This window comes from Zootermopsis nevadensis, unplaced genomic scaffold, assembly GCF_977971745.1.
Source record: "Zootermopsis nevadensis isolate Lab colony 2312 unplaced genomic scaffold, Znev_1.0 Znev_ptg000025l, whole genome shotgun sequence".
Taxonomy (NCBI): Eukaryota; Metazoa; Arthropoda; class Insecta; order Blattodea; family Termopsidae; genus Zootermopsis; species Zootermopsis nevadensis.
In genome coordinates, this window is record NW_028259157.1 from 3,354,081 (window position 1) to 3,379,753 (window position 25,673).

Genomic DNA, 25,673 nt, shown 5'->3' on the forward strand with positions numbered 1-25,673 from the left:
ATGGTCTTATTAGTGGTGGTAATTCCATGAGGATATAGTCCGTTCCCCCCCTCCTACTAGTGTTTGAAAATAAAATGCCCTGTAGTAAATGGAAGCAGGTTAAAAGTGTTGGGTGTTGTTTTCCCACTGTAATTTAATTTAATCCATTATTAGTATGAAATATCTTTATTTTTGTTTCAGTCCGAAAGCCCAAGAAAGGCATGGCAACAGCTAAACAGCGTCTTGGGAAGATCTTAAAAATACACAAAATGAAGTTCTAAATTAAATTATATAATGTATATTTTTTAGTGATGAAATACACTACAAATAGTAGAAAAGAGCATAATTACAGTCGGACAAAAGAAGCGGCGTAGAGTTCTGCAGGCAATACGTGTGAAGAATGGCCTGTTACAGTCATATAATGCAGTGGGGAAATTTTATAAGATGTTCAGATGTGAAACGTTCGCATTTCGAAATGAAAAGTGAGGTTGTAAACTTCATACGCAGTGTAATACGTTGTTTAAAGAGAACAATTTTTATAAAGGGCCTTATGAGATTTGTATTTGTAGGTGCACATAAATTTATAATTTAAATTTAAATTGTACTGTAGTTATTGTTATAAGCAATACAAGGTCATGTTAACTGTAAAATGGGTACGGAAGAATGGTCAGATTTAACAGAACAGTTGAACGACTTGATTCAAAGCCAACCTGTTTTTTGTGAAGCTGTTTTTATTCTTTTATTTTCTCTGTTATCAGTTCTACTTTTCGATAAAGTGAGATGCAGAGTTTTGCTCTATTTCCCCCTTTTTAATCAAAGTGAGGCGTTAAGTCTTATTGAGATACTTTCCTTAAATTGCCTTGTACTTTCGTACTTCTTGCAACTTTAAACAAAGGTATAAGAACATTCTGCTTTTGTACACATTTTCTTGTATACACTTACAGATATGTTGTTTTATATTTTTCATAAGTGTGCCTTCAAGAATGTATTTTTGCATGGTTGGCACTTTTTAATTTGATTTTTAACTTCATTCTCTCCAGTGTTGTACAGTCGGAGAACTAAAACTTGAGTGAGTGTAGATTTTATACAAAGTATTATGTGTGCAATGACCCAACCAATCAATGACTTTGTCCTAGTGCTCTGGACGGTGTTAGAAAGTGTATTATCAGAATTCTAAATTTCCTATAGTATTTATTACGTGTTGTTATGGTTTTGAGGTAAGTTACAAAAGATCTTGGTGTTCATGTTTTATAATGAGTAAAACTCTCCCAGAATTATTTTATTTTCATTCTTCATGACCAAAATGCTGAATTTGAAGTAATATCTTGTAGGGTATTTAAAAGAGAGTCATGATAAGGTAGGAAACAAATGTTACATTTGTTAATTCCCTGGAACTGATGTTTTTCCTCCCCCCAAATTTGAAATTTAACTAGAAGTCAAGTTTATTATGATTTAGACTTCAATGTAAGTGAACACGCCATGTTTATTTACCTTTTCGAAAATATTATCTGAGCAGCAATTAATGACTACCACTCCCTTATATTTAGATGCCAGTTAGTATATTTGCTGGGACCAACTTACATGATAATTTTCATGATTTTCGTCAGTGTTTTCATATAGTTGCTCATATGATGCCTTGAAATAAGCGATACTTGTCATTTACAGTTATTCGTGTACTTTACTTAACCTCACTTCTGTCACTGGAATTATTATTGTATCAGTTAATTGGTTATTCCTGTTCAGCCACTGTATTTGTTAATGTTTCGTATATTATCGTGACAGCATTTATGTCCAAGAATTGTTTACAAACATTGTCACTTGTCCAAGAGTGTGGGTTTATAAGTTTTACCCTCCACAAATTATGATTTTGAACATGGATTCACAGTGCTTAGTGATCCCTACCCAAATAGTGAGATTTGGTCATAAAATTTTGAATAAATGAAAATATTGCAGTTGTAAATTTTTATTATTTGTATATAGGCTGGATAAGTAACAGGTGTAAAAATATGGGTAGGTTCCTGTTGATACCACCCGACTATAGATGTTTACTGCACTTCGGGTTTGTAGAAATAAATTTAATTGTAAATAGAAGATTTCTGTCTTCTGGGTTGTTGTTGAATATTCACCGCCCTGATGACGGAGGCAGTATGACCTCTGAAACGTTGGTAAACATCGACCAGACTACACAGCGCAACAACCCAGAAGACAGAAATCTTCTTCATACTCACCGCTGTGAAAACCTCAAATCTTACATAATTGTAAATAGTTATATGACATTGAAAGACTGACACTTGAAATTGTTATACCAAACACTTAAACAGTACTTACGTTTGTAATCTTATGTTCAGAATCAGCTGTTTTGCTAGCAGGAACTAGATAACTGTTGCCTCGACTGGAAGTTCCAGTAGGTAATATTCCAACATTTAAAATTGTTTACAAATATAACTGTTGATTTCCTGTCAGTTTAGTAACCATTATATGTTGTGGAAAAAATATTGCTGAACCCGTAGTGTGACAGCCGCTTCCCCCCCCCCCCTTCCCCTCAAAGTATTTTGAATTGTGTTTCCCGAGTACTTTTGTCATTACAGGAATTTGAAGCTGCTGTTTCTAGGATTAATAGCCACAAAATGTTATGTTCCAGCAATTACTGAATTTTTAACGTGTTCATAAAATGAGTGCTTACTTTTGTAAGGTGTGTGACAAAATTAACGTCTTACAATTTGAACAGTAGAAAGTACTGTTTTAATGCTTGATATTTGTTTTGCACATGAGCAGTCAGTAATTTGTATGGTCATTTCTGTATTTATTCAGATTTCTGACAAATTTTATTAAATTAAAGGTAATTAAACTTGTTATACAGGATATATCGCATCAGTGTTCTGGGTTGTGATGCCATGTGGACTGAAGATGCAGAGTTTGTTTCTCCATAAATGTTGGTATCTTTCTGCAAGTCGACATCGCATTGCAACCCAGTAGACTAAAATCAACATAATGACTTCTGTGATGTCAGAACCTCAAATCTCAGGGTTATCACATTAAAAGCGATAGTTTCGACAGATGAGAACGACGCTTAATGCAGTACTTTCTGGCATATTAAAGGGCCTCGAGGATAAAAATGTCTTCGGTACCATGAATATTATCTTCATAATTATATTCACAGAAAAAAGTATTCTGATGCATTCAATTCTTAAATTAAAGAGGATGGGATGGGCAGAGCATGTAACACACACACACACACATATACAGGGTGAGTCAGAAGTATGTTTACAAACTTTGTGTACGTGTTCCGGGATCAAAATAAAAAAAAATGCTCCTATGATCATGAGGTCGCAAATGTTTCATTTTCTAAATAATAGCTAAAAATAATTTTCAATGAATTGACTTCATATCAAAGTGAATCCAGCTTCCGGCAAATACTTTCAATTAACGTTTGGACAGGAATTGTTGGCGACATGCTTATTGGTCCACACGTGCTTCCATCGAATTCGTCAGCCTTGTGTACGTCATGCTCGTGCATGTGTGGAAATGGGGGAACAACCTTTGAGCATCTGTTATAAAGAAGCATCCCTGTCCTTATACTTGGCAATAAAGGCATAAATTGAAACTTATTTTTGGCTATTATTTCGAAAATGAAACATTTGCGACCCTGTGTTTATAGTAACATTTTTTCTTATTTTTGATCCTGGAACAGGCACACGAAATTTGTAAACAAACTTCTGACTCATCCTGTATATATATATATATATGGGGGAGGATGAGAAATGCAAACAGAATTTTTGAGTTTTAAAATGGGTAATAGGGTAGGAGGGTTTGGACTCAATTATTGGGACCACTGGAGTACAGTAATGTACCTTTTTAAGTTCCGTAGAAGATTGGGAAGTTCTTAACTAGCAGAGTAATTATTTACTTCTTATGGACTGTGCCCCATGGAATTAGTTATTTATTATGTTATGACAAACTTATGTTTTATGTAATTAACATCTGCATAAACTAACACTTAATGTAAACTTATTTTTTATTATACAAATTAATTTATTTGTACACTAATTGATAGTTACAGTTGTGGATACTTGAATTTTGTAATTAACTCTAGACAAAAGTTATAGTTAGTTATGTAATCTTTTCTATATTGACTGGTAATTCTAACGCCTGCTTTCATTCGTTTATGATTTTCTACTTTAGTTTATGCTTAAAGCTTCTTTATTTAGTGTGAAATTCAGGGACCCCTCGAGAAGTTATTGCTTCATAGTAATTTTTATGTATATTTTTTAATGTTTTAAATGTTTTCTTTTAGAGAAGATATTAACAACTCTATTCTTCTTGCACTGTTCCAAATTCGTAGCTAGTCATTTTACATTTATACAGGCTGTGTAGTCAATAAATCAACTGATTAATCTTTGCCTATTAATAGTTTGATTGGTATGTTTTACTTATGTAATTTGCGTTGATTTTTGTACAGTTTATGTCAGTGTAAGCATCTCTAAGCATGTAAGACTTGAGGTTCTCACAGCGGTGAATATGAAGATTTCTGTCTTCTGGGTTATTGCGCTGTGTAGTCTGGTCGATGTTAACCAACGTTTCAGAGGTCATACTGCCTCCGTCATCAGGGCGATGAATTCATCGCCCTGATGACGGAGGCAGTATGACCTCTGAAACGTTGGTTAACATCGACCAGACTACACAGCGCAATAACCCAGAAGACAGAAATCTTCATCTCTAAGCATTTTTTAATGTTAGTAGTTAGTTAGATTTCTCGTGTCTAAAATACATCATGAAGTAAATGATTTAGAACGTTATAGCTGTTTACAAAGAGTACAGTTATATAGTGTAGCATCTCTGAAAGATCAAAATTCTTGTAGTGGTGCTTATTTATCATGCCATTTGAAAATTAATCCTTGGTTTGTGTTTGGGTCTAGAAACATGTAATTTTAGAGGGTATTTGTACCTTTTTGCACCTTTACGATTCTCATATCCAGTTCACATATTTCTTCTTAATATTGCTCGTAAGATTTTGCCTATTCTCATTTTTCACGTTTATTTATTTATTTCGTATCCAAATACACACCATTAGTAGAAATCATTAAATAGAGTAATATTAATAACATAGAAATAAAAAAAGGAGATTGGGGAAAATTTAGCATAGAATAAATATAAAAGTAAATTTACAACATATATACAGAACTATATTTGAATCAAATGTCGGGCATGAAGAATGGCAGTGTCTGTACATGTAGCCAAATTTTCGCTCGTGCGGGGAGATGGGGCAAGCCAGGAGGTTATCCATTGTCTGTGTTTGTCCACGTTAGTAACAGTGAAGTGATCCCGTTGGCGTAAATGCAATTGGAGGTGTCAAATGGAGAAATTTAAATTATAATTTATGGTATATTCTTGAATTCTGTGTTTTTATACGTTTGAGGTTAGTTTATTTGCGTTATTTGGTACCACTGTTCGATTTGTTTTTATCGTCGTGACACTACACTTTGCCGTACTCTGAGCATCTGAACGTGTCTGGGGAACAGTTTCAAGTGTCTTCCTGTCTTGAAATACTTATGATAAGTTGAGCTATTTTTAAACTTAAACTGTATATTACTTTATTTTCTAATTTTATGTACGTCTTCATTTATACACTACTGTTTAGCCGAAGCAAACACATGATCTGACGTGTTGCTGAAACACATCTGGAATTAAATAATAAGAATGCGATAAGTATGGACGGATATTTTACGCAATTAGTGTAAACTACGGGCCAGCATTCTTAATTGCATAACCAAGATGAGTACACAATATATTCATTCTCCACTCTTTCTTAAGAAACGACTGAAAAGAAGATGGCTGTCGTCTGGGTTGTTGCGCCGTGCAGTATGGCGGAAGTTAACAGGCTTCGTAACTTTGGTTTTCTAGCATGAAATGGATGACATTGAATTTCTGAGTCTGTCTAAAGATAACTAATGGGTATATATTGCTATCCTGTTGGACTGTACGTGATTCTAATGGATTTTGGTTGGTTAGAGACTGCTGGCCTGTGTTTCGTGTTCGTAATTCTTTTAGTATAGTAGCTGTCGTTACAACGTCATGATTGAAAAGGTTGCATTATGTTTGGTCTTTCCTTTCACGTATTTGTTTATGTTTTATGTTATAATTCTATACTGGAAAGTTTTACTTCTCCCTCTGTTCTTGCTTTGATCTGTACAGCCTGAATAAAATCATGTAGAATACTACTTAATTCATACTTACCCGAAGTCAGATTTTAATAAATATGATATTTTTATGCAGAATTTTCATTCCTGTATTTCTCTTTGTATTCATTAAGTGTATTTTAATCCTATTGAGTTCTAAAGAGACTTTCGGAATTTTTTATATCATATTGTAAAGACTGATACTCAGATTATATATTTAGGTATTTATTATTTTAATGTTAATTTTTATTACTAAATAAGATTCGGGCATGTTAGAGACACTATAAATGTTTATTATATTATAAATCTGGACTTATGCTTCTTTCAATCAGTTTTGTCTTTTTTATACTAAAAATATTCTACTTTTCATGGTTTTCTTCATCATCATCAGTCAAGGGGTCTCTTCTGTTCTCTTCCAGGGTTGCAGTTTCTTGACTTTTTTATGTTTATTACAGTTTTTAAATTACGTTCACCCTAGACCACATTCCACAGCTACAATACTGAGTTCTTTGTAAAAGTGTTAAAGAATTAATTCAGGATGATACAAAAGCAATATTTTATTGTGTTAATTGTTCTTAATTTATCTTTATGATACAAAAAGTTATGTTCTATTTTCCACTTCCCATTGCTGCAAACAATCTGTAAACTTGCTTTGCTTTCTTTTGAGTTTGTGCCAATTTTCTATTTCCAAAATGACTTTTGCTGGCTGATTTGTGCGTATAATGATTTCCTCTGCCTTCATCTAATTTATATACAACCACAATGTGGGATATCAAACATTTCTGAGGAGTGTGTTTTAAATGTTTAGAAGCTGAAAATATTGAAATGTGAATTGCATTTATATTTATTAAAATATTTATGTCCCATTTGAATATATATGTATAATTCTTCAAACTGGCAAATTCCCAAAGTACTAGAGCTACTCTGTGAACTGAGAAATTTATCCCCAAATGTTTGCGCCGTAAATGTTTTATTAACCCTGTCGATAAAAAGCGGTCAGTGTATTACCTGAGGGGTCCGCAGTGGCCGCGCGGTCTGAGGCGTGGGTCTTGTGCCGCTTGGTCGCAGGGACCGTGGGTTCGATTCCCACTCAAGCCATGGATGTTCGTCCGCGTTTTTCTAAGTTATGCTGTCCTGTGTACAGGTAGAGGCCTTGCGATGGGCCGATCCCTCGTCCAAGGAGTCCTACCGAATGTCTAAATCGAGCCAACGAAAAGTTGGGACCCGCAGTGCTCAGGCACTTGAAGAACGGGTCGTTCCCAGTATCCCCCAGCTATTGCAGGGGATCGTACCCCGGTCATCCAGTTCATAGTCATGCCCATTTCTACTTTGTGCATCATAAATTCTACGTGGACTACCCTGGGATTGAAAACAGGCCTCCAAGGTGAGAAACCAGCTACTGACTGTCTGGGCTGTGCAAGTGCCTTTTAACTGTTTGCGTGTTCTTGCTGTGGAATCTCATTTACTTTCTGAACACTTCTGATGATTTTGTTATGTTATTCAGTCAGTAATTGCCTTGGTTTGAATTTATTTCCCCATTTTATCTTATAATAATCCTCTACGACTACTAAGAAATTGTTGACATTGGCAGCACTGATATGGCAAGAAATCTATATTGAAATCTCCTTTATCAAATTTGTAAAACTTGCATTTTACAGATGTGTGAGAGATGAAAGAGGGATAGTTTTAAATCATTTGATCATCAACTTTCACACTAAAAAAAATAAAAAATTTAAAATGGTATTCTACATGACTTGTGTGTTCATATCTTTATGAGTACATTACAATGCCATTAATTACTGAGAAACTTGAGCACTTATAACGCTGTCTTTTATTGCAGGAGGAAACTGGTTTCAATATTGCAGGAATAATGGTTTTCTTGATAGGTTTTTTCCATCAGACCTTGAAATAACCATAATTACTAGTTGGATTTCTTAATAATGCTTTGGTCTCGTGATAAAGCACTTCAGATCAGTAGGGTTGTAAATAATAAGTTACTAAGTAAGAAGTAAAGGGGAATTAGTTATATACAGATAACTGGTTTCTTGCGTCTTGTAGTTAAGTAGAAGTTTACCGAAGTTTCAGAGGTGCTCGCTGACTCATCATGGCGATTAGTGTCCAAGATAATGGATGCAGCGAGCACCTCTGAAACGTCGATAAACTTCTGCCGGACTACATGACGTATGACTCGTCACCATGATAACCTGAAATCATGCATCTTCAAGTAGTGCAGGTCGTTTTAGAAGCTATACAAGGCCTAATTCATGGAAACCTTGAAGTCCATCATACAAAGTATATCTGTTTTTAATACTTGCTTCACACTATAAAGCGAGAGAATCTTCAAAATGTCTGAAGTGGATAAGTACGGGGGAACAGTCTTTTCCCCCTTCACTTATATTTCCTCCCTCTTATAATCCTATATTGCATGTTGAAATTCGCCTCCCAGATTCCAAAACACTTCCGATAACCATCCTCTTTCTAATCCTTCACCCTTCGCTCAGCAGAAGACGATGTTTACTTTGGCTAACGTCGATACAGCGGTCAATTCTGCTTTGCAAATAACTTCAGGGAATCTCATCTCAGCGGACTACATAAAGTGCGTTTCAGCTAATTGATTATCGATCGTCTGTCTGTTAAAATTTACTGCTATTAGTCTTAAAAGAAAACTACGTTACGTTGGCGACACTTCGGTTAGTAGTCTACACGCAGGCAACTTCTTCTGTTCTGAACTTTGCTGCTGTGTTTTTAGACGTTTCTGGTGTGAATTGACTGCGGTGGATATCGCTGAATGCAGTACCAGATTTTGGGGTACAGAGGGGCATATGGATTACTCAAACAGGAGCTTTGAACGAGTAAGTACAATGTGAAGTAGTGATTAGTGCTCTCTTAAGAGACAACACGTACTTCTCCTCGACGCGACGCGCAACGCTGCTGCTACTGTGTCTAAAATATTCGGATAGGCCTATAGTATAATTTTACGCATGACAAAAAATATGTTAATATTTTACCTCAATGTCTTGAAATGAGGGAAACCGCCCGTTAGAAGAGTCGGTCCAGAATCGAATGCAGTCTGGGCGTTACCGCTTCACCAACCCGTGTTATGGTAATAAGAAACGAGCAGAGTACTTGTTGAAAACATAATATTCCCTCAGCTAGACAAGAAATTAACCGTCTTTTATGAAGGCGGAATGTTCATTATTTTGTTTCGCCACAGGTCCTTGTCCTGATCCACATAAATCCATTCCATGCTCATCCGATTACTTCCATTTTAATATTGTCCTCCAAATATAGGTATTTCCAGAGGGCTCTCCCCCCTCCCTCCTAGGCTTTTCAAGTAAAATTTTGTATGTATTTCTAACCTTTTCCACGCGAACATGCTCCACCCGTCTCATTCGTTTTGATTTAATCGGTCTGAATAATATTTGGTGAAGAGTACAAATTGTGACTGACAATGACAAGGATCGCTTCTGTCTGATACCAAGGTTTTTTTTTGTTGATAAAACTGTACACAGCTTTCCCTCTTCTGCGAAAGGCGCTTTTGAAGTTTGTGGCTATAATATATTTTTCTTTCTTATCATACAACTCAACAAACATGATTATCGAGTTGATGTACGCCCTTTGATATGTTGGTACATGATTTCACGTTTTTTTTTTTTTTTTTTTTTTTTTGTCATAACCTTGCCACATAGGTGGGCGCTTGGGATGAAGTAACTCGTAATATTATTAGGGTTCTCTCTTTTACTGATAATAGAAAACTTCCTTTTCGACTTCAACTACGAAGCCCCCCCATTTTATTTTCATCTCATTTCAGGTTCCAGTAATCAAATAACTTTTCCCTTTATGGCTGCGTTGTGTATGTGTGACTTGGAAGGCTGCTTGAACCACGTTAGTAATCGAATTCGCTCATAGGAATGAGTGAGTCTAAATGGGGAGGGATGTATTCAGCGTTTACAGAATGAAAACTTGTGACAGATTCAATTTGTAGCGCGCACATCCTTACTGTAGAAGCCCTTTGCCCTGCTCTCCATTTACTCAGCTCGGGTCATTGTATTAATTAGCCAATGGGGTCGAGAGGGGTAAATATCCGAGAGAGGAGATGTCTCATGTTCCCCACACAGGGCAACTTATACGGGAATTATTGTTAGGGGCATACCAAAGTAACCCCTGTCAACCGAAGCGTGGGGGTCAGGTTTCTTTGTGTACATTTTTGTAACCGGCAAACTGTCACGCCTTTCTGTTATTTCATCTTGAAAAGTAGCTATTATTGTAAGAATTTGTTAAATGTATCGACGGTAGAGAGATTTTCGAGAGATGACGGGAGTGTTTTTGTGGGTAGGGCGATCCCAGTTTGTGCCTGTCATAGTTGCTTGGTGCATCCGACGGAATTAGATGGTTTTCAAATTTAATCAATTCACTCGCAACATAAAAAGGTGTATTTTGATATGAAGTGTATATATATATATATATATATATATATATATATATATATATATATTCCAAATGTTGTTCTTTGACATTCTGCATACTTCATTTACTTCGATTTTAATTTGTTTCGAATACAAACCTACTATTTGAAAATTAACCACACCGCATTTATATCATATAAATCATAGAATTGGGAGTTATTTTTCTTTGTATTGTATTATTCATTCATCACATCGAAAATATTCTTCAATAGAAGTTGTATATATTAAAAAGATTTATAGTTAATGTAATACACTACTTTTTGTACTCTCAGCCGTTTCTGGGAAAATTAATTTCAAATTGAGTGTCACAGGTGTTTCGATCATCAAGAACAAAAACTACGCCATGTGTTCAGTGGCGACAAGAATGAACATACCGTTGTCTTATAAAAAGTGACTGTTGGCCGAAGCAGATTTTGGAAAGACATTATTATGCTTCACAACCACACAGAACAATAGGTAGATAGTTGTTTTTCATAGCCTGTCTTAATGTGTCAAATTTTGGAAAGTAAAGAATATTGCAACAGAATAGTTTTTAACTGAATAACAACAAGAAGTTTATCGAACGTCACATCTTATTATTAGCAGTACTGTATTGTCTTATAAAGTCGATTGTTCGATTCTTGACATGTACGTCAATTGTTCGGAGCCTCTTTATTTTGTGTTTTTGCATTCCACCTTCGGGTACATTTGCGAGTAGCAACTCAAAGTGGACTAAGAACACTTCTTTCCAGAGCCTTCTAAATTTATAATTATGTTCTTATTGCACGTTGAAATTTATAACTCATGCAGTCGAAAAAGCATTGTCAAATAACTGGAAAAGCAACTATATAGTAGTCGTTCTTTACAAATTGAACAGTGAACGTCTCTTTCATTAATTTATGTAATTTATATGAGTTTAATCTTCAACCCACTCTTTGGTTTGGTTTGTTTTGTATTATTAAAGTGAAATTTAAAAAAATCTAGTATAACGTTAGTATAGTATGGTATTATTAAAATAGTACAGTATAATAATGTTATTTTCTCACTTTTAATTTGCATTTTGTTGGAGTATGCCTCAGGAATTGTCGATAAGAAAAGACATGAAAGGATTATAACAAAACCTTTGAAGTGAAACGGTAAATCATCTTCATCACACAGTCCCCCCCCCCCCCCCCCCCGCCCCTGAAACGGAGCATTTGTCCAATCTGGAACAGATTGGTAACAATGAGATTGCCATGATGATGGAGATTTGAAAGTATAAGTAGGATATAAACAAGTAAGTGGTTGCTATGTACAAGGGTAAAAATAAATATGGTAATATTTTATCAGATAGAATCTGCCGTCATTCCCTGTTCGCATACTTCGCACGCACACGAAGTGTAATGGCAGTACGAGCGAGAGAAATCAGTTTCATAATCTGGCAGGTACCAACATACACCACTGAACAAACCCTGAATTTTCGTCATGTTTACCACAACCGTCATTTACGCGAATTGGTCTATTTAGCCTGGTCCGCGCCATTAAATATAACTGAATATTATCGCCTTAATTGATGGTTGGTGATTATTAAAGACAAATAAGTCAACAACAAAGTAACTTGCCTGCCTTGTACACGACTATCCTGTATTGCTTTTCAATTAAGTAACGAATTAGTTCACACAGCGTGATAACAAATAAAGGATAGGAAAGCAGAGAATAAAAGAAAATAGGGAACAAAGAGGATTTCTAACGATAAGAATCTATTAATATTTTTCTGAAATTTCCAAAGTAAATAACGATGAAGACTTTACTTATGATACTATCATCTTATAGTAAAAATTTTACTATAGCTCAACGTTGTAATCTGAAATCGCCAAGTTTAAAATGAATGTGTTACGTTGACTTGGAATCTGAAAGTAGACGTAAAATTAAAATACACAAAAATAGAGATGATAAAACTTTCATGGTTAGCGAGACCATTGATGATGGATCGATGGTTTCCATGCTTTTTGGTTTTATTTAATAAAAATTTTCTGCCCGCATATCACCATCCACAATTTAGTTTATTACACATTTGTTCAGGAATTGATTGAAGAGTGGGCAGGCAACAAACATCTTGTTAATCATCTCCGTGATGCCAGGAATGCGCAACAGGTTTCATTTTACATGTTTGTATAATATTCTTTAAATAAAGTTTCATGCTGCTTGACTGATGGAAGTTTTAATTTTGTTTACAATTTCGGATTACAGAAATTATGAAGTTTCGAATAAAAATATTTTAGTAGAACCTAGGAAACTGGATGTAGTGATTGAAATTTGCTCTGAAACTTCAGTCTCTCTAGACGGGATCAAGGATATTAGTCTATTTTAAAATATGCCACGGTCGATGTAACCGCTTCCCGACGTAATAGTTTTCCTATGATACCTATTAATGATACGTACCCTCAACACTTTATACAGCATTGTAAAATAACTCAATAAACACCTCATTAAATTAATAATATTGTATACGCGTAAAGTATTGTGACAGTTGATGGACTGTTTAACAAAATATAGGCATAACCTATTTGACTGTGACCTGGTATTTTGTGTTTTGTATCTAATGGTTAAAGTAGATTTTCTTAAAAATTCCAAAGTTGTGGCGGGTGTTTCTAGCGGTAATGTCCCGGAAGAAAGGTCTAAATTTTGTGCATTTTATACATTATTTACAATATTTTAACAACAATAATTCATATCGTAGCGCTTACTGATTTACCGCTTCGGCGTGCCTGACTGCATCGGCTTACTTTCACTATTGTTTATAGCATTCTTTTCTGATTAAGAATTCTGGAATAGAAATTCCTTGTTCAAGACAATTTAATTTCTGGTTAGCTAAAACTCATTAAAGTGTAATTTTTTAGTTATTACATTTGGGAAACATTTCCTAAGACACTGTCAATATTAAATTTCCTTGCACCAACGGATCTGAGATTTGTAAGAATTCACTTCATTCTAACTTTCTGTTTTCCGTTCTCTCCATTTACTTTTTAATGGAGTTTGAAGTGCTTCCATTACCACAGGTGCTGTTCTCCCTTCTTAGATTCGACGTAAAAATAAGAAAATCGTTGAATTCATTAAGTAAAAGTAGAAAGAAGACAGCGAAGAAACAAATTTTCCTCGGCTACGTCACATTTGCATAGGCGTAAAAAAAACATAGTAACCAGGAAAATATAAGCGTGATGGAAAATATACGGCAAATCAAGGGTCGTTTTAATTCCTTGAGTGGGAACCTGGAAACTTAATTTTGATGGCAGATTTATGTATTCAGGGCTTACTGAATACAGAATATATAGATGTGTAAATGGAAGATTTCTTAAGTAAGAAACAGCAGTAACGCAAGAGAAAGTCGAGTATAAAAGAAAGTAAATGACATTTTATATTAAACATAAACACGAATTATCTCGTGATTTCTACTTAACTACGTAGTATGGAATTACACTCCGATTTATATTAGACTTACCGCTAAATAAGTTACAAACGCCGTGTTTGGAACTACGGCAGAATTACAATTATCCGACCTTCGGTTATTGTACATTCTGTTTTTTTCGACGTGCCGTGTCAGAACGCTCCATTTTATCAACAGTCACTTCAGCATGCATGCAGAAGCAAGTACTCGTTACTAATTTCTTAAAAAAGAATCTTCATTTACAGATTTCTTTCTGTTAATATTATTTTTTATTAGGAGATATCTTCATTTCATGACGTATTTCATTTTTATAATTTAATAATATCGTAAACTGAGATATTTACCCCCGTCTTTTTCGTTAGTCTTCTGTATTATCCGTCGTTTTAAAATATCCGACCGTACTTCGGTTCCGTTCAGGTGAGATAATCGGGAATCTATTCGTTTTTTGTTTAATTGACCGCTCGAGCATTCGAGGTTATTCAGTGGTTACAGAAACGTTTATACGTGTCATTTGGCAGCACACGGACTGACTAGTTTATATCTTATATGAGATCTATGATAAATTGAATCGATCTGCTTAATACATTCAAACATTATTTATTTTCTCTTAAAAAAAGACACACCTCAATATTATTATGTTTCTACACCCTGCCTATGAATAAGGATTCAGGCCCTTCCTAACTGTTTAGATGTGCAGGGAAATAACCATCAATAACATTCATGAAGCGAAATTGTTTCTAGGAAGTTGTTGATGGATGTGACAGGTCAGGTTTCGCTAATAGATTACAAGAAAGACCGTATGATAAATGCAAATTACGTTTACATTTCTACAGTACTGTTTCACTGAGTGATTGATAGCATTCACATTTTTGTAGTAACGTTGAATTCTATTGTAGCCTCTGCATGCGTAGAACAGTGCTGAAGAAGAATTTCGCTTTTACTCTTTCTTCTGTTTCCTGAATGGTGAAAGGAAAGAGTTTTCAATGTTTGCGATTTCTTCCTCATACTAATTATCAGTTCTACATCAACTGCAATGGGCCTATACCATTCTTTGATTTCGGATGCTGAGTCGGGAAGGATGTGTACTTTTCAATGCTAATTTAACTTTTGTAGTTGACATATCATGGTTTAATGAGCCACTAACAAAAAAGTGATTTATTTTTAAAGATTATTCGTTAACTTAATGAAGCCTTTCATCTGCATGTGTTAAATTGTGTCTAATTGTGGATTGATGAATTGTAAAGAATGTGGAAGGAAGCGATTTTGATCTAATTTAAACTGCTATCGCAGCACTTACACGGTAGAACTAAGAAAAGCCACGAACAAGTTAGAATATGCGATCTTCATATCGAAATTTATAGTAGAAAATAGGTACAGTACGCTGTAGCGTTCTGTAGTTTCTTAATATAGTCTTATGTCAGTGAAGATAATTAAAATAGGTTGCGCTCACAAGTCCTTTAATGGGATGCGGTTACGAAGATGAACCACGCAAATGGCATGTCTCAAAGAACAGCCCACACAAATATTTGCATCGAGGAAGATATGAATATTGAATTAATCAGTTTACATATTTTGGCCGTGGAACAAGTTTGGTAGTAAATGCGTTCGCGTCAGAGAAAAGAAAATGAATCCATTTTGATTTCTAGATTAGCGACTCGTGTATTAAATTATGTTATAAATGAAGTCGATCTGAAATAAACCTATAAAACGCACGACACAAAATCCCCCCCCCCCCTCTCCAGCAGAGCAGGATTTATACTGATTGAAATGCTACAGACAGTTGCTTCTTTGAACAAATAAATTGCAAAGGAAAAGAAAGTAGAAAAGTGTTGTGTTTTATTAAGTGATTCGTTGATTCTTGGATTAGGCTCTTTGTGATGAATTTACTTTCGGCTGTATAATCCACATGGCGTCAAATGTTGTGATAATTGTGAATGATGAACTGGAAAGAACGAAGGAATCTATCGTGGTCTGATTTTCAAGGTACCCTTCCAATGAGATAAACCATGACGAACTTGAGTGAGGATAGCCGATATTCAGCCTGAGAATGAAATTCGGGTAAACTTATTTGCGAATATATATCGATATTATAGAAAATATACATAAAGACAGAACAAAACCTGTTACAAAATCATCACACTTGTAATCAGTTCACTGGTTTGTTTCCTGTTTAAAGCTTTACATGCTGCGAACGAGTTATAAAGCTTTAAAATCGATCCTAATTGTTTATGTATTCGTATCTCTTCGTATGAAGTAAAATAAGTAACTTAAAAATTCGTTCTACCATTTCTTGAGAATTAAAACTATTTGCATCCTCCCATATTGAACGTATAGACCTAGTATTCTTCACCTTTTACAAATCTGGCTTTCTGAATTTATGCTAGCAAGAAAATATTAGACGAAATAATGCTTTTCTGGAGAAAATATTAGCACGGAAAGGATTAATATGCAGCAAGTGGTTAGAATAGTGAATACTCCCTTTTCGTGTTTTCAAACTATAAGATTTTAGGGCTCAATCAAAGCGAAATAACGCGGGTTGAGGCGCATTAATTTGCTTGGGTTTATTGAATGTCATGTTGGCCGCTGATCACCCGATTCCATGTTCCACACTAATATATCTTAATACACTCTCCCACCAAACCATTTCCATTCTGTCCATTACGAGCAACGTTTCATAGCCCTCCTTTTTTATTGCGTTGTTTTTGTGGGGCACATCGCACACTGGATTCATCCATCGCATGTCACAAAATGGTTGGAAATAACAAGAGTTCTGTCTAGTGTGTGCAATGTCCTGAGGCTTTGAGATAGTTATGTTATTGCTCATCATATTTTAATTAAAATACAATAAACACGCATTAAATAATAGCACACTAAGTTAACTTTATCATAAATTATCAATTAATTACTTTCATAATGTGATTAATTTATTAGCAATTATTTGTTTAATGATGGAGAACAAGTCGAGGCTGGTATAACACGAGCCGTATGTTTTAAAACGGAAATTCTGCATCTGAAAATGCACTTGAAATGCCGAAGTTGCTAAACCTCAACGGAAGTATTTATCTTCATACGTTGGTACCTGTCATGGTTGGTCGTTACAAGTCTTGGTTGGGATCAGCTCACTTTTATTGCAGCAAGCTTGCTAGAAAGCGTGGGTAGATGTTTCAAGCGTGGGAGAATGTGACATACCGTGTTTCTTTTAGGTTCGTGATGATTGTTGTGACAGTGGCTGGAATTACATTTGCTGTAGTGTAATAATCAGTGTTTTAATATATGCATATATGTGGATCAAGAAGAACGTTTCGTCCTGTTTCAAGGCAGACTCAATGTGAATATGGTGGTCGCTTGTGCAGGTTAGTTGTTGTACATGCATTTAAAGTAAGGTTATTTGGTTTATTGTAAATGAGAATTAGACTTCTACACTACATACTACAAACTAAAACCTTGTTCAATACATAGTGGTTTTAGCTACGTAGTTCATTTAGTAATAATGTGATTGGAAGTTCAGGCCGAAGGATTTCCGGCACGATCCGGTCCAGTCTGGAATAACAGCAAAGTAAGGTAATATATAACAGTACCACGTTGTTGTATGTGGTTACAGAACATATTGTGTTATTCGTTCTACCATTTGTTACACGTAATTATCAAAGTTTACCAGTCGTGATTAGCTTTGCAATTCGGTCGTATACAGTAAACAGCGTCGTGTTTAATGCACATCCAACATGATGTCAACCACCAAAATTCTCTAAAATTTGTTTCAATTTTTCTACTTAAGAGACCCAATACATATACGTTAGCAAAATAATCGAATCTTACATAACTCGACATCGGATTCTGATTTGTTGGAGGAATACAAAATATTTCCAAGTACTACAAAAATATTCAACTTCGCTAGTACAGGGTGTACAGTTCAAAACTCAATCCAAGTACCACGGTACAATAATGAAGTCAGAAGTATGTCCACCCCCCGCGTGATGGACTCTCCCAACTTCCCTCGTGACACTCGAGTCAAGGTCACCCTTGTTTCTAGGCCGCTGATTACTTCAGGTGCACGGTAACTGTGCGGGTGTTATCCGAACGTAGGATCATTCTCGTAAATTACTTCGCATCGAAATAGTTTGTTGATGTTTGTGGAACATTTATCAGTGCTTATCCTGATAAGGAAACGCCGAATAAGACTATACCGACTGGTAACAACATTTCTGGACACAGGATGATTTTTTCTGCCTTCGAGAAGTTGCTGTAAACCTATTCTGTAAGTTCTTCCAAAGAAGTTAAAACTAAAAGACAATTTGTTTGTTTCAAGTTATGCTGATGTAACGAAACCTCACAAATACAATTGTTTACAGGGTTGCGTTTTAAATGAAACAGCCTGTATTAGTATTATCTATTTCATAACTTCCTGTTAGCAAAAGAGAAACACGTGACTGGCCATCGCATTGCATTGCTAACCAACAACTCGGTAGTGAAGACAGGGTTATTGTTATTGTTAGTGATGTTTGAGACTGGTTTTGAATGTTTAATAGTGTGTTTCTTTGATAGGAGTAGTCGCTGAATGAATCTCGTTCTAAACATTTTATTAATATCAGCGTCTTTAAGATAGAGTTAAGAGTGTTTTCTTATGAGGAACACAGTTTTGATTAAACCGGGTTTAGCACAGAATAAACCACCATTCCGAACACGCCTTACTCATGTCTTCGTTTCTTGGTTCTTCATTGTCGATTCTCCATCGACGATCACCCCATGCACAGAAAGGTGTGAGGTAGCCCGAGTGATTACAATGTATGACTGGGTCTTGTTTCGAAATTAAAACAATCTAGAAGATGAATGCTACCCCACGTAGGCCCCAAGAGAAAAACACGAGATTGGGAAGGAAGATGTTGAATCCCTCTTCTTTTTCTCTCAGTGCGATCAACTTCCAGGGAATGAAGGTGACGCCGTGCGAAGTAGTGCTGAATCCCCCCCCCCCGCCATCAACCCCCCCCCCCCCCAACCCTCAGTCTGTCCACTGGCGAATTGCCCGTCAGTTTCCTTGTGACTAAGTGCTCGTCGGGGAGTTTTCTCCTCAAAACACACCGACGAGCCTTTTATGACACGAATTTAATCCATTTTACAGGAGAAAAGGGAGTGTAGTGTTGTAGACAGGCACATACACTGTGTGAGGCATTATTAAAGAAACTCACTGAAGTAAAGTATTGTGAGAATCCGTTCTTCTGCTTAGGATCCATGTTTCAGTACGTCTGTTCGAACACAGATTGAGAGTGTCTGAGGATGTTCGAGAATAAGGTCACAACGGGAATGTTATGATCTAAGAAAAGTAAAGTTCCAGAAAAATACTTAATTTGCAGAAAGATGACTGTCATTTGGGTTGTTGCGACATGTAGTCTGATTGAAGTTTACCGACGTTTTCGAGATACTTGCAACCTCCATCATCACCTCATCGTCTCATTATCCTTTTCATGAACCTCTGAAACGTCGGTAAATGTCTACCAGATTACACGATGCAACAAAGCAGAAGACACCCATCCTCATACTCGCCGCCCTTGAGAAACTTAAGTCTCAGATGACAGGCTGTGCAGGTGAGTCTACTTGTTGGGCGCAGTGTGCTTGCGACGCGAAGACTTGTCATCGAGAGCTCCCTCGCTGAAAAGGAATCTTGCTAGTGTGTTTTGCAGCATCTGAAGTACTGACTTTCGCAGTTACATGGAATAAATGAGTGGTTTTAGTTTCAGTGACAAGGACGGGGGGGGGGGGGGGGGGGTAACAGCAAAGAGACTTTTAGCTGAAACTGACATGCGATTGTAGGTGGATGTGCAATTTACAGCTGATCTGCAAAGCAGATTTAGCTTGGAGTGGTCCAAGTGTCACTCGTGATGGCTTCTGTCTCTCCTCTGTCGCCCCATCCTCGACTCTCTTTTCGTGTCTGTATTTCTGCAATCTCGTCTCTTCGTACATGTTCCTCTCTTCAGACTTGTGTAATGTGTTGAAAATCAAAAGCTTAACGAGGCTAGCGGTGCAGTAAGGAAAATCAGTTTTGTGTCATAAAAACGTATAATAATTATGACGCAGATACGAAATATAGCCTCGAGGAACTGGCGATATCAACAGTGTCCGGGACTAGCTCATGTCAGTTTGTGTTTTATTTTGACTTGCAACCTGTGTACTTCTGTTTTTTGCTACGTGGTACAGAGTACGTTTTAATACTAGGACGTTGAAATTTATAAGATTTATGGCTTATATTTCTCATTCTGTTATGTAGATTGTAACTACAACTGGTAGTGATTGAGGTTTCTCGACATTTTCATCAACCTTTCAAGGCGAGTTCTGAAGTAAACCTTGACAAACACTTCTCAGTTAACACTGCGCAATTATTTTCACCTCCATTCAACCCATTACAAAGTTGGTCCAATTGTAACTATATGTCCTACCTGCTTCATCAGGCTGCAGTCTGCACTTTGCATGATTCTCACTATAAACAGTGATTATTTTCTTAAACAGCGCTAAACAGTTGGTCTTAGCAATGGCTAAATGTTGTGTTTTCTTTGCGGTACGGACTGAATTCTATACTATTTAGACGAACTTCGGCTTGAGTGGATAACGCACGAATTGGTAAATGAATCAACTCAAGGTGTTGACTAAGGTGTTATAAGGTAGTTGAAACTGGTCGAAACTCTTCGAAGGCTTTATCCTACACTGTTTCTCCCAGTTCTCTCTCTGTCCTTGTCTTTACGGATCAACGCAGAAATTTTACAAAATAATAGCCACTAGACTGTAACGCGTGTTTCAAATGTGAGCGAAAACTTTCCACTGTCCCCTTGCTGTGTTCCACAGTGCCACTAAATGTTCCAGCATAGTCCATTATCATCTTTTCATTTATTAGAACGGTCCGCATTAATGAATCTTTCATCTGTCTGCAGAATAGAGACGGAGGGTAAGAAGCAACACCCTCAACACCCGGCTCCGGGCACGCGAAGTAGGCATAAAACACACCAGCGAGCTTTTCCGTACCCTCTCACATCCTCTTGAACCTTAAGGTCCAACACGCAGGTTCTAGTGCCAGAACGGGCAACGAACACGCCACTACATCTCTATTTATTGTTGGTTTATGAAACGATGCTTTCGTCTGCTAGTAATGCGCGTTCACTGATGCACTGGAACGCGGAGGGACATAATTTTCAGCATTTCTTATAAAACGGTAGATTGATTGTATTGTTTTTGAGGAGCGATATCGGGAAGATCTTGTAGTGCTTTGCGGTGAGTCATGCAGTTCCTGCCGAGATGCGGAAAGTGACAGTTGCGCTATGATCAGTGAACGCACTGTACTAAATACCACCCAATGGAAGGATGATTAATGAATACGTTGAAAGGATGTAGAAGTGGGTTTACATAGAAATACCACGAAAATCTCGGTTAGTATAGCCACTATCCAGGTCAAGGTTAGGACCCGGAGGTTCCCTGATCGAAGGAGAAGTGGTAACCACTGAACAGTGAAATTCTATTTTCTTGTACAAAGTTTATCCCTGCAGTTAATCGAATTAAATTACGTGAACATACGCTGGATGTAGAAAATTCTTCATAATGCACGCTCCTGATAGTTACCCCTTGATAAACAGCTTCTCTGTGACTCGAAGACTTATGTTTTGTTGTATCAGCAGGTGTTGATGTGATATGGAACCGAAACGTTTCGGAAGTTGGTTTTGCTTCCGTTCTCATGTGGGAAAGCAGAACTCTTGTCACGCGTCCTGGTTGATATTCGCAGGTTGAGACTGGCAAGATGCCCGACAGAATAGTGTTTTTTCCTCACACATGAAAATAGAAGTAGAACAAAATAGGTGAAGATGGCACTGTTTCTCCTAAACAGAGAACGTCATCGGCTGTTCTGTTATTCTCTAATAGGCATTACTAGGCACGTACACGGTGTGTGTCCAGTTTCATGTTTCTCAGTCTAGTTACTAGTGACTCCTGTGTCCGTATTTCGATCGATCGATAGATGACAGGCAGGTCATTCGCACTAACATTGACGCACATTGTCATGATATCGAGGTTTTGTTCTGGCTAATTAGTTCTGGCTTCTCTTTGGCTATTGTAGCGGATTAAAATCGTCATATATATGCCGAGCACATTATAGTTCTCATTGTCACATAGGCTACACTGCATATGATTTGTTACATTTGGAACAAGGTACATTCATTAATAAGTCAGTCCTAGATAACAGTTCATTTCGTTAATACGTTCACAGTCAGTCCTCACTTTACGAAGACTTAAATTATTAAATTTCGCTCATGTAAAGTTTTGTTATGAAGCGCTTGGCTCGGCATATGAAATATTCCGAAAAAAATCGAGAATGAACGAAAAGACAAAGGACACAGGACACAACGTCGCCCAGTCAGTGAAATATGCGGAAGTGTCTGGATCAGTTCGCCTTAAATTCTGATTTGGTGTGCATTTTTATATTTTATAGCATACGTATTAATGCTGCATCTTTCCGTTGCTTATATGTTTATGGGAAATAGTGCTCACTTTACGGACTTTTTTATGTTCCGTAACTATTTATAAGAGAGGAAACTGCTTGTATTTCTGGGGTGTGGTGGCAGTAGCTACGTCACTTATTATGTATCGTCTTCTTCCTGAACTCATCAAGGCGTCAAGTACGCACATGGCTGCCTTCTGGCGGAAGTTTACCGACGTTTCAGTGAAGCTCATCTACATGATGGTCAAGACAATAAGTACTTTTGAAACGTTGGTAAACTTCTACAGACTACACGACGCAACATCCCATTAGGCATCCATATTCATTTTATTTATGATTTGTTGTTTTTACGTATAATCAGTACAGTTAATAAAAGCCATTAAATAAACAATGATCCATAATGCTTCCAGTCTTTTCATGTTGTGGAATTCCGATGTTTTTAGTCGCATGACACCAGTTTAGCTTTTTCAGTTGAACTGTTATTTTTATATCGGTATTTGTTAAAACTCGATTAATCTCCAAGGTACAGGATTTGCCTGAATTGTTTTGTGCGTAGTTTATGAATACTGTTATATGAATGTACATTCTTCGCGTTTCGTATTGCTACTGGCATGAATTTGTTGGACTAAACAAGATGCCTTATAACCAACATGGAGGCTCAAGGCCACTGTATATCTGTGTCATTGTTACCCTGCATTGCACGTCGAACTGCATGTCCGCACATCATTTTAGTCTGCGAACTTAATTGTCCAATATCAATCGCTAGTAAAGTATTGCTAATTGGCAGCCTTCATTTAGTATAGACGCTGATATGCTGTCAGAGTGGAGGTCAAATCACTTACTCAAGCTTCGTGCCTTATATCGATCAAGATGCAGAACGTCTGTCTGTCTGTGACCGCTATTTTCGTAGCGACAGGCTGAAGAGTTTAGGCAACGAACACCGGTTTTTTGAAGGACTGTACTTAATAGGCAGTACTGATGCTTTATGGCAATCTTTCAAGTTTCTTTCAAATATAAAGTGGTCATTCGCAACGAAAGCTCCAAACAATTTGGTGGCATTCTGACAATTTCCTACCATTAGTGAGACCTGGTAAAATAAAAATTAATAATAATTATTAATTAATCAATATTAAATAATTAATATTAATTAATTAATAATTATTACCGTCACGACATGATTAATGGCTGTTTGTTAGGCCTATATTTTGTTGCATGTTTGTAAACCAAAACTGTATAAATCAGGCCGCATCAAAAAGCTTAAATTTTATATGAGATTTGTAGTTGTACAGAGGAAGATGCTCTTGGTTTCAGAGAAATTATCGATAACTGAAGTCTGTAGTGGAAACCGATCTAACATAATAATCCTACCTCCTGTTTGTAAGTAAAAAGTAACTCTGTTGCTTGTAGTGAAATGCGAATTAATGTTCGCTAACGCTGATGTGGATTGTTACTTGAACTGCAGCCATCAATCCCAGGTGCCACATTGCAGTGTGTGATTTCCACTGTTTTCTTCAGGTCATTCATGCTGGTATGAAATTTATCGTCCACACTTCGCCGTTTTGGTCACCAGTTGCAATGACGCAGCAGGCAATAAATTGCCCGACACTTGCCTATGTATACAGTAACAAAAGCTAGTCTCTCTCATTTCATTTCACGCACGTACTTTGCCCCTAAGTTAATGCATATTATGAATTTTAAGATTATAATAAATGGCAAATCAAAAATTAAGATGCACGAAATCTCCCTAATTTATTCAGGAAATTATCCTTAAAATAATGTCATTTCAGTGCTGTACTGTATCTGAGGTTTTGTCTGAGAACTTTAGTCCGTGTATCAAATATTTTGCTATCCTGAACGAAGATTTCAATTCTTTTCTTCAGTATTTCACGATAGTTTACTAGTAACTTGATATTGGCCACAACTTCATCCTACCCAATATAACGTGTATAATCGTGGCCTGGTTTCTTTCCATGATAATTTATCCATTTAATACAGCGTTGTTTAAATGAGGACACAAACTGATAAAAAGTGTTTATTCGGCTGCAGTGTCTGTTTCCTGACATCGATCATGTGTATTTGTACACTAGGCCTTCTCTTGCTTTTAGTTCGTAAAAGATGGAAAAGACTTTCCTGAATATTTTATTTGACTCTGGATTTATTTTTAGTATAAAATGTGTATGTTTCTTGATTTACACAGTTACGAAATATGGCGTACGATCTAATAATTTTAGGTATTGTTTAGGTAAAATTACAACTTAAAGGGGCTAAAACGTATTTAAGCTCTTTAAACCTCTTTTTGGCTGCCTCTTGAAGAATGGAGTTGTTATTATTTTTCATTTATTTACCACCAACAGTGCATGAAACCGGAATGAGATGTCAGAATTCTTATCCTGTTGATCATGATGAATGATTGAAGTAGGATACTGATTTTTATCATAAATTTCTTATTTTAATTTTAAATCAGCACTGCTTTAATTTGAAAGGCGGGGGCGTATTTTAGCCTGTAAAATTTAGTCCCTGAGGGACTAACGAGGATTAAAACGGAGAGTAAATTCCTGTGTGGTCACTGTAGGGTGATATTCTTAGATCCCATTTCTTTAAGAGCAGTTTCTTTGTTAGCCTAAGCTCTGCGAAGTACAGAACTCTTTGGTCTGCACCCTCTCAATATAGTCGCTGACAGCAGAGAACTTCGAGCGTCTCTGTGGTTAGGGTCGCGCACCCTTAGTCCAGCACCGCACATTAATTACCCAGCTAGCAACTTGGTGTAATTAATTTCCAAGAGCATTAGCGTCACTAGCTATAGGCCTTAACAAAGTTAGACCTTGTGCACAATGAAATAGCATAGCAAGAGAGAGGTTCGTTTGTGGAGGGTCAGCGTTAGAGAAACACATGCACACAAAATCCTTTCTCCTTTTGCACTCCCCCTCCCACCCTAAAAAAAGAACTTTACGTAACCTCGCAGGAAATTGAACATAATCTCTGGCTCTAAGCAAGGAAATAGGTTCTCAGCTATTAAAAGTTGCTAATTAAGTGTCAGGCTGCTGTGGTATTTGTATATGTAGTGCATATTATACACCTACTAATCAGAAGTAATTGTCCCGCTAAGGGTGAGTTGATTTAAAACAGAATTAGCGGTCACGAGGATCGTTTGTAAGTAAGGAAGGTGTTGTATTGCAATG

At 36.6% G+C, this 25,673-nt stretch overlaps 1 protein-coding gene across 3 annotated transcripts in view; it reads left to right on the forward strand.

The window, feature by feature from the left end:
- LOC110833658 (histone lysine demethylase PHF8-like) overlaps positions 1–2,834 on the forward strand; it is a 31,650-nt gene extending 28,816 nt beyond the window's left edge. For all 3 annotated transcript variants that reach the window (XM_087355600.1, XM_087355602.1, XM_087355601.1), the window contains one exon: positions 181–2,834. In XM_087355600.1, the coding sequence (XP_087211726.1) occupies positions 181–260 (80 nt within the window). In that variant the 3' untranslated portion in view covers positions 261–2,834. The remainder of the gene's footprint in view (positions 1–180) is intronic.
- The last annotated feature ends 22,839 nt before the right edge of the window (positions 2,835–25,673 follow it).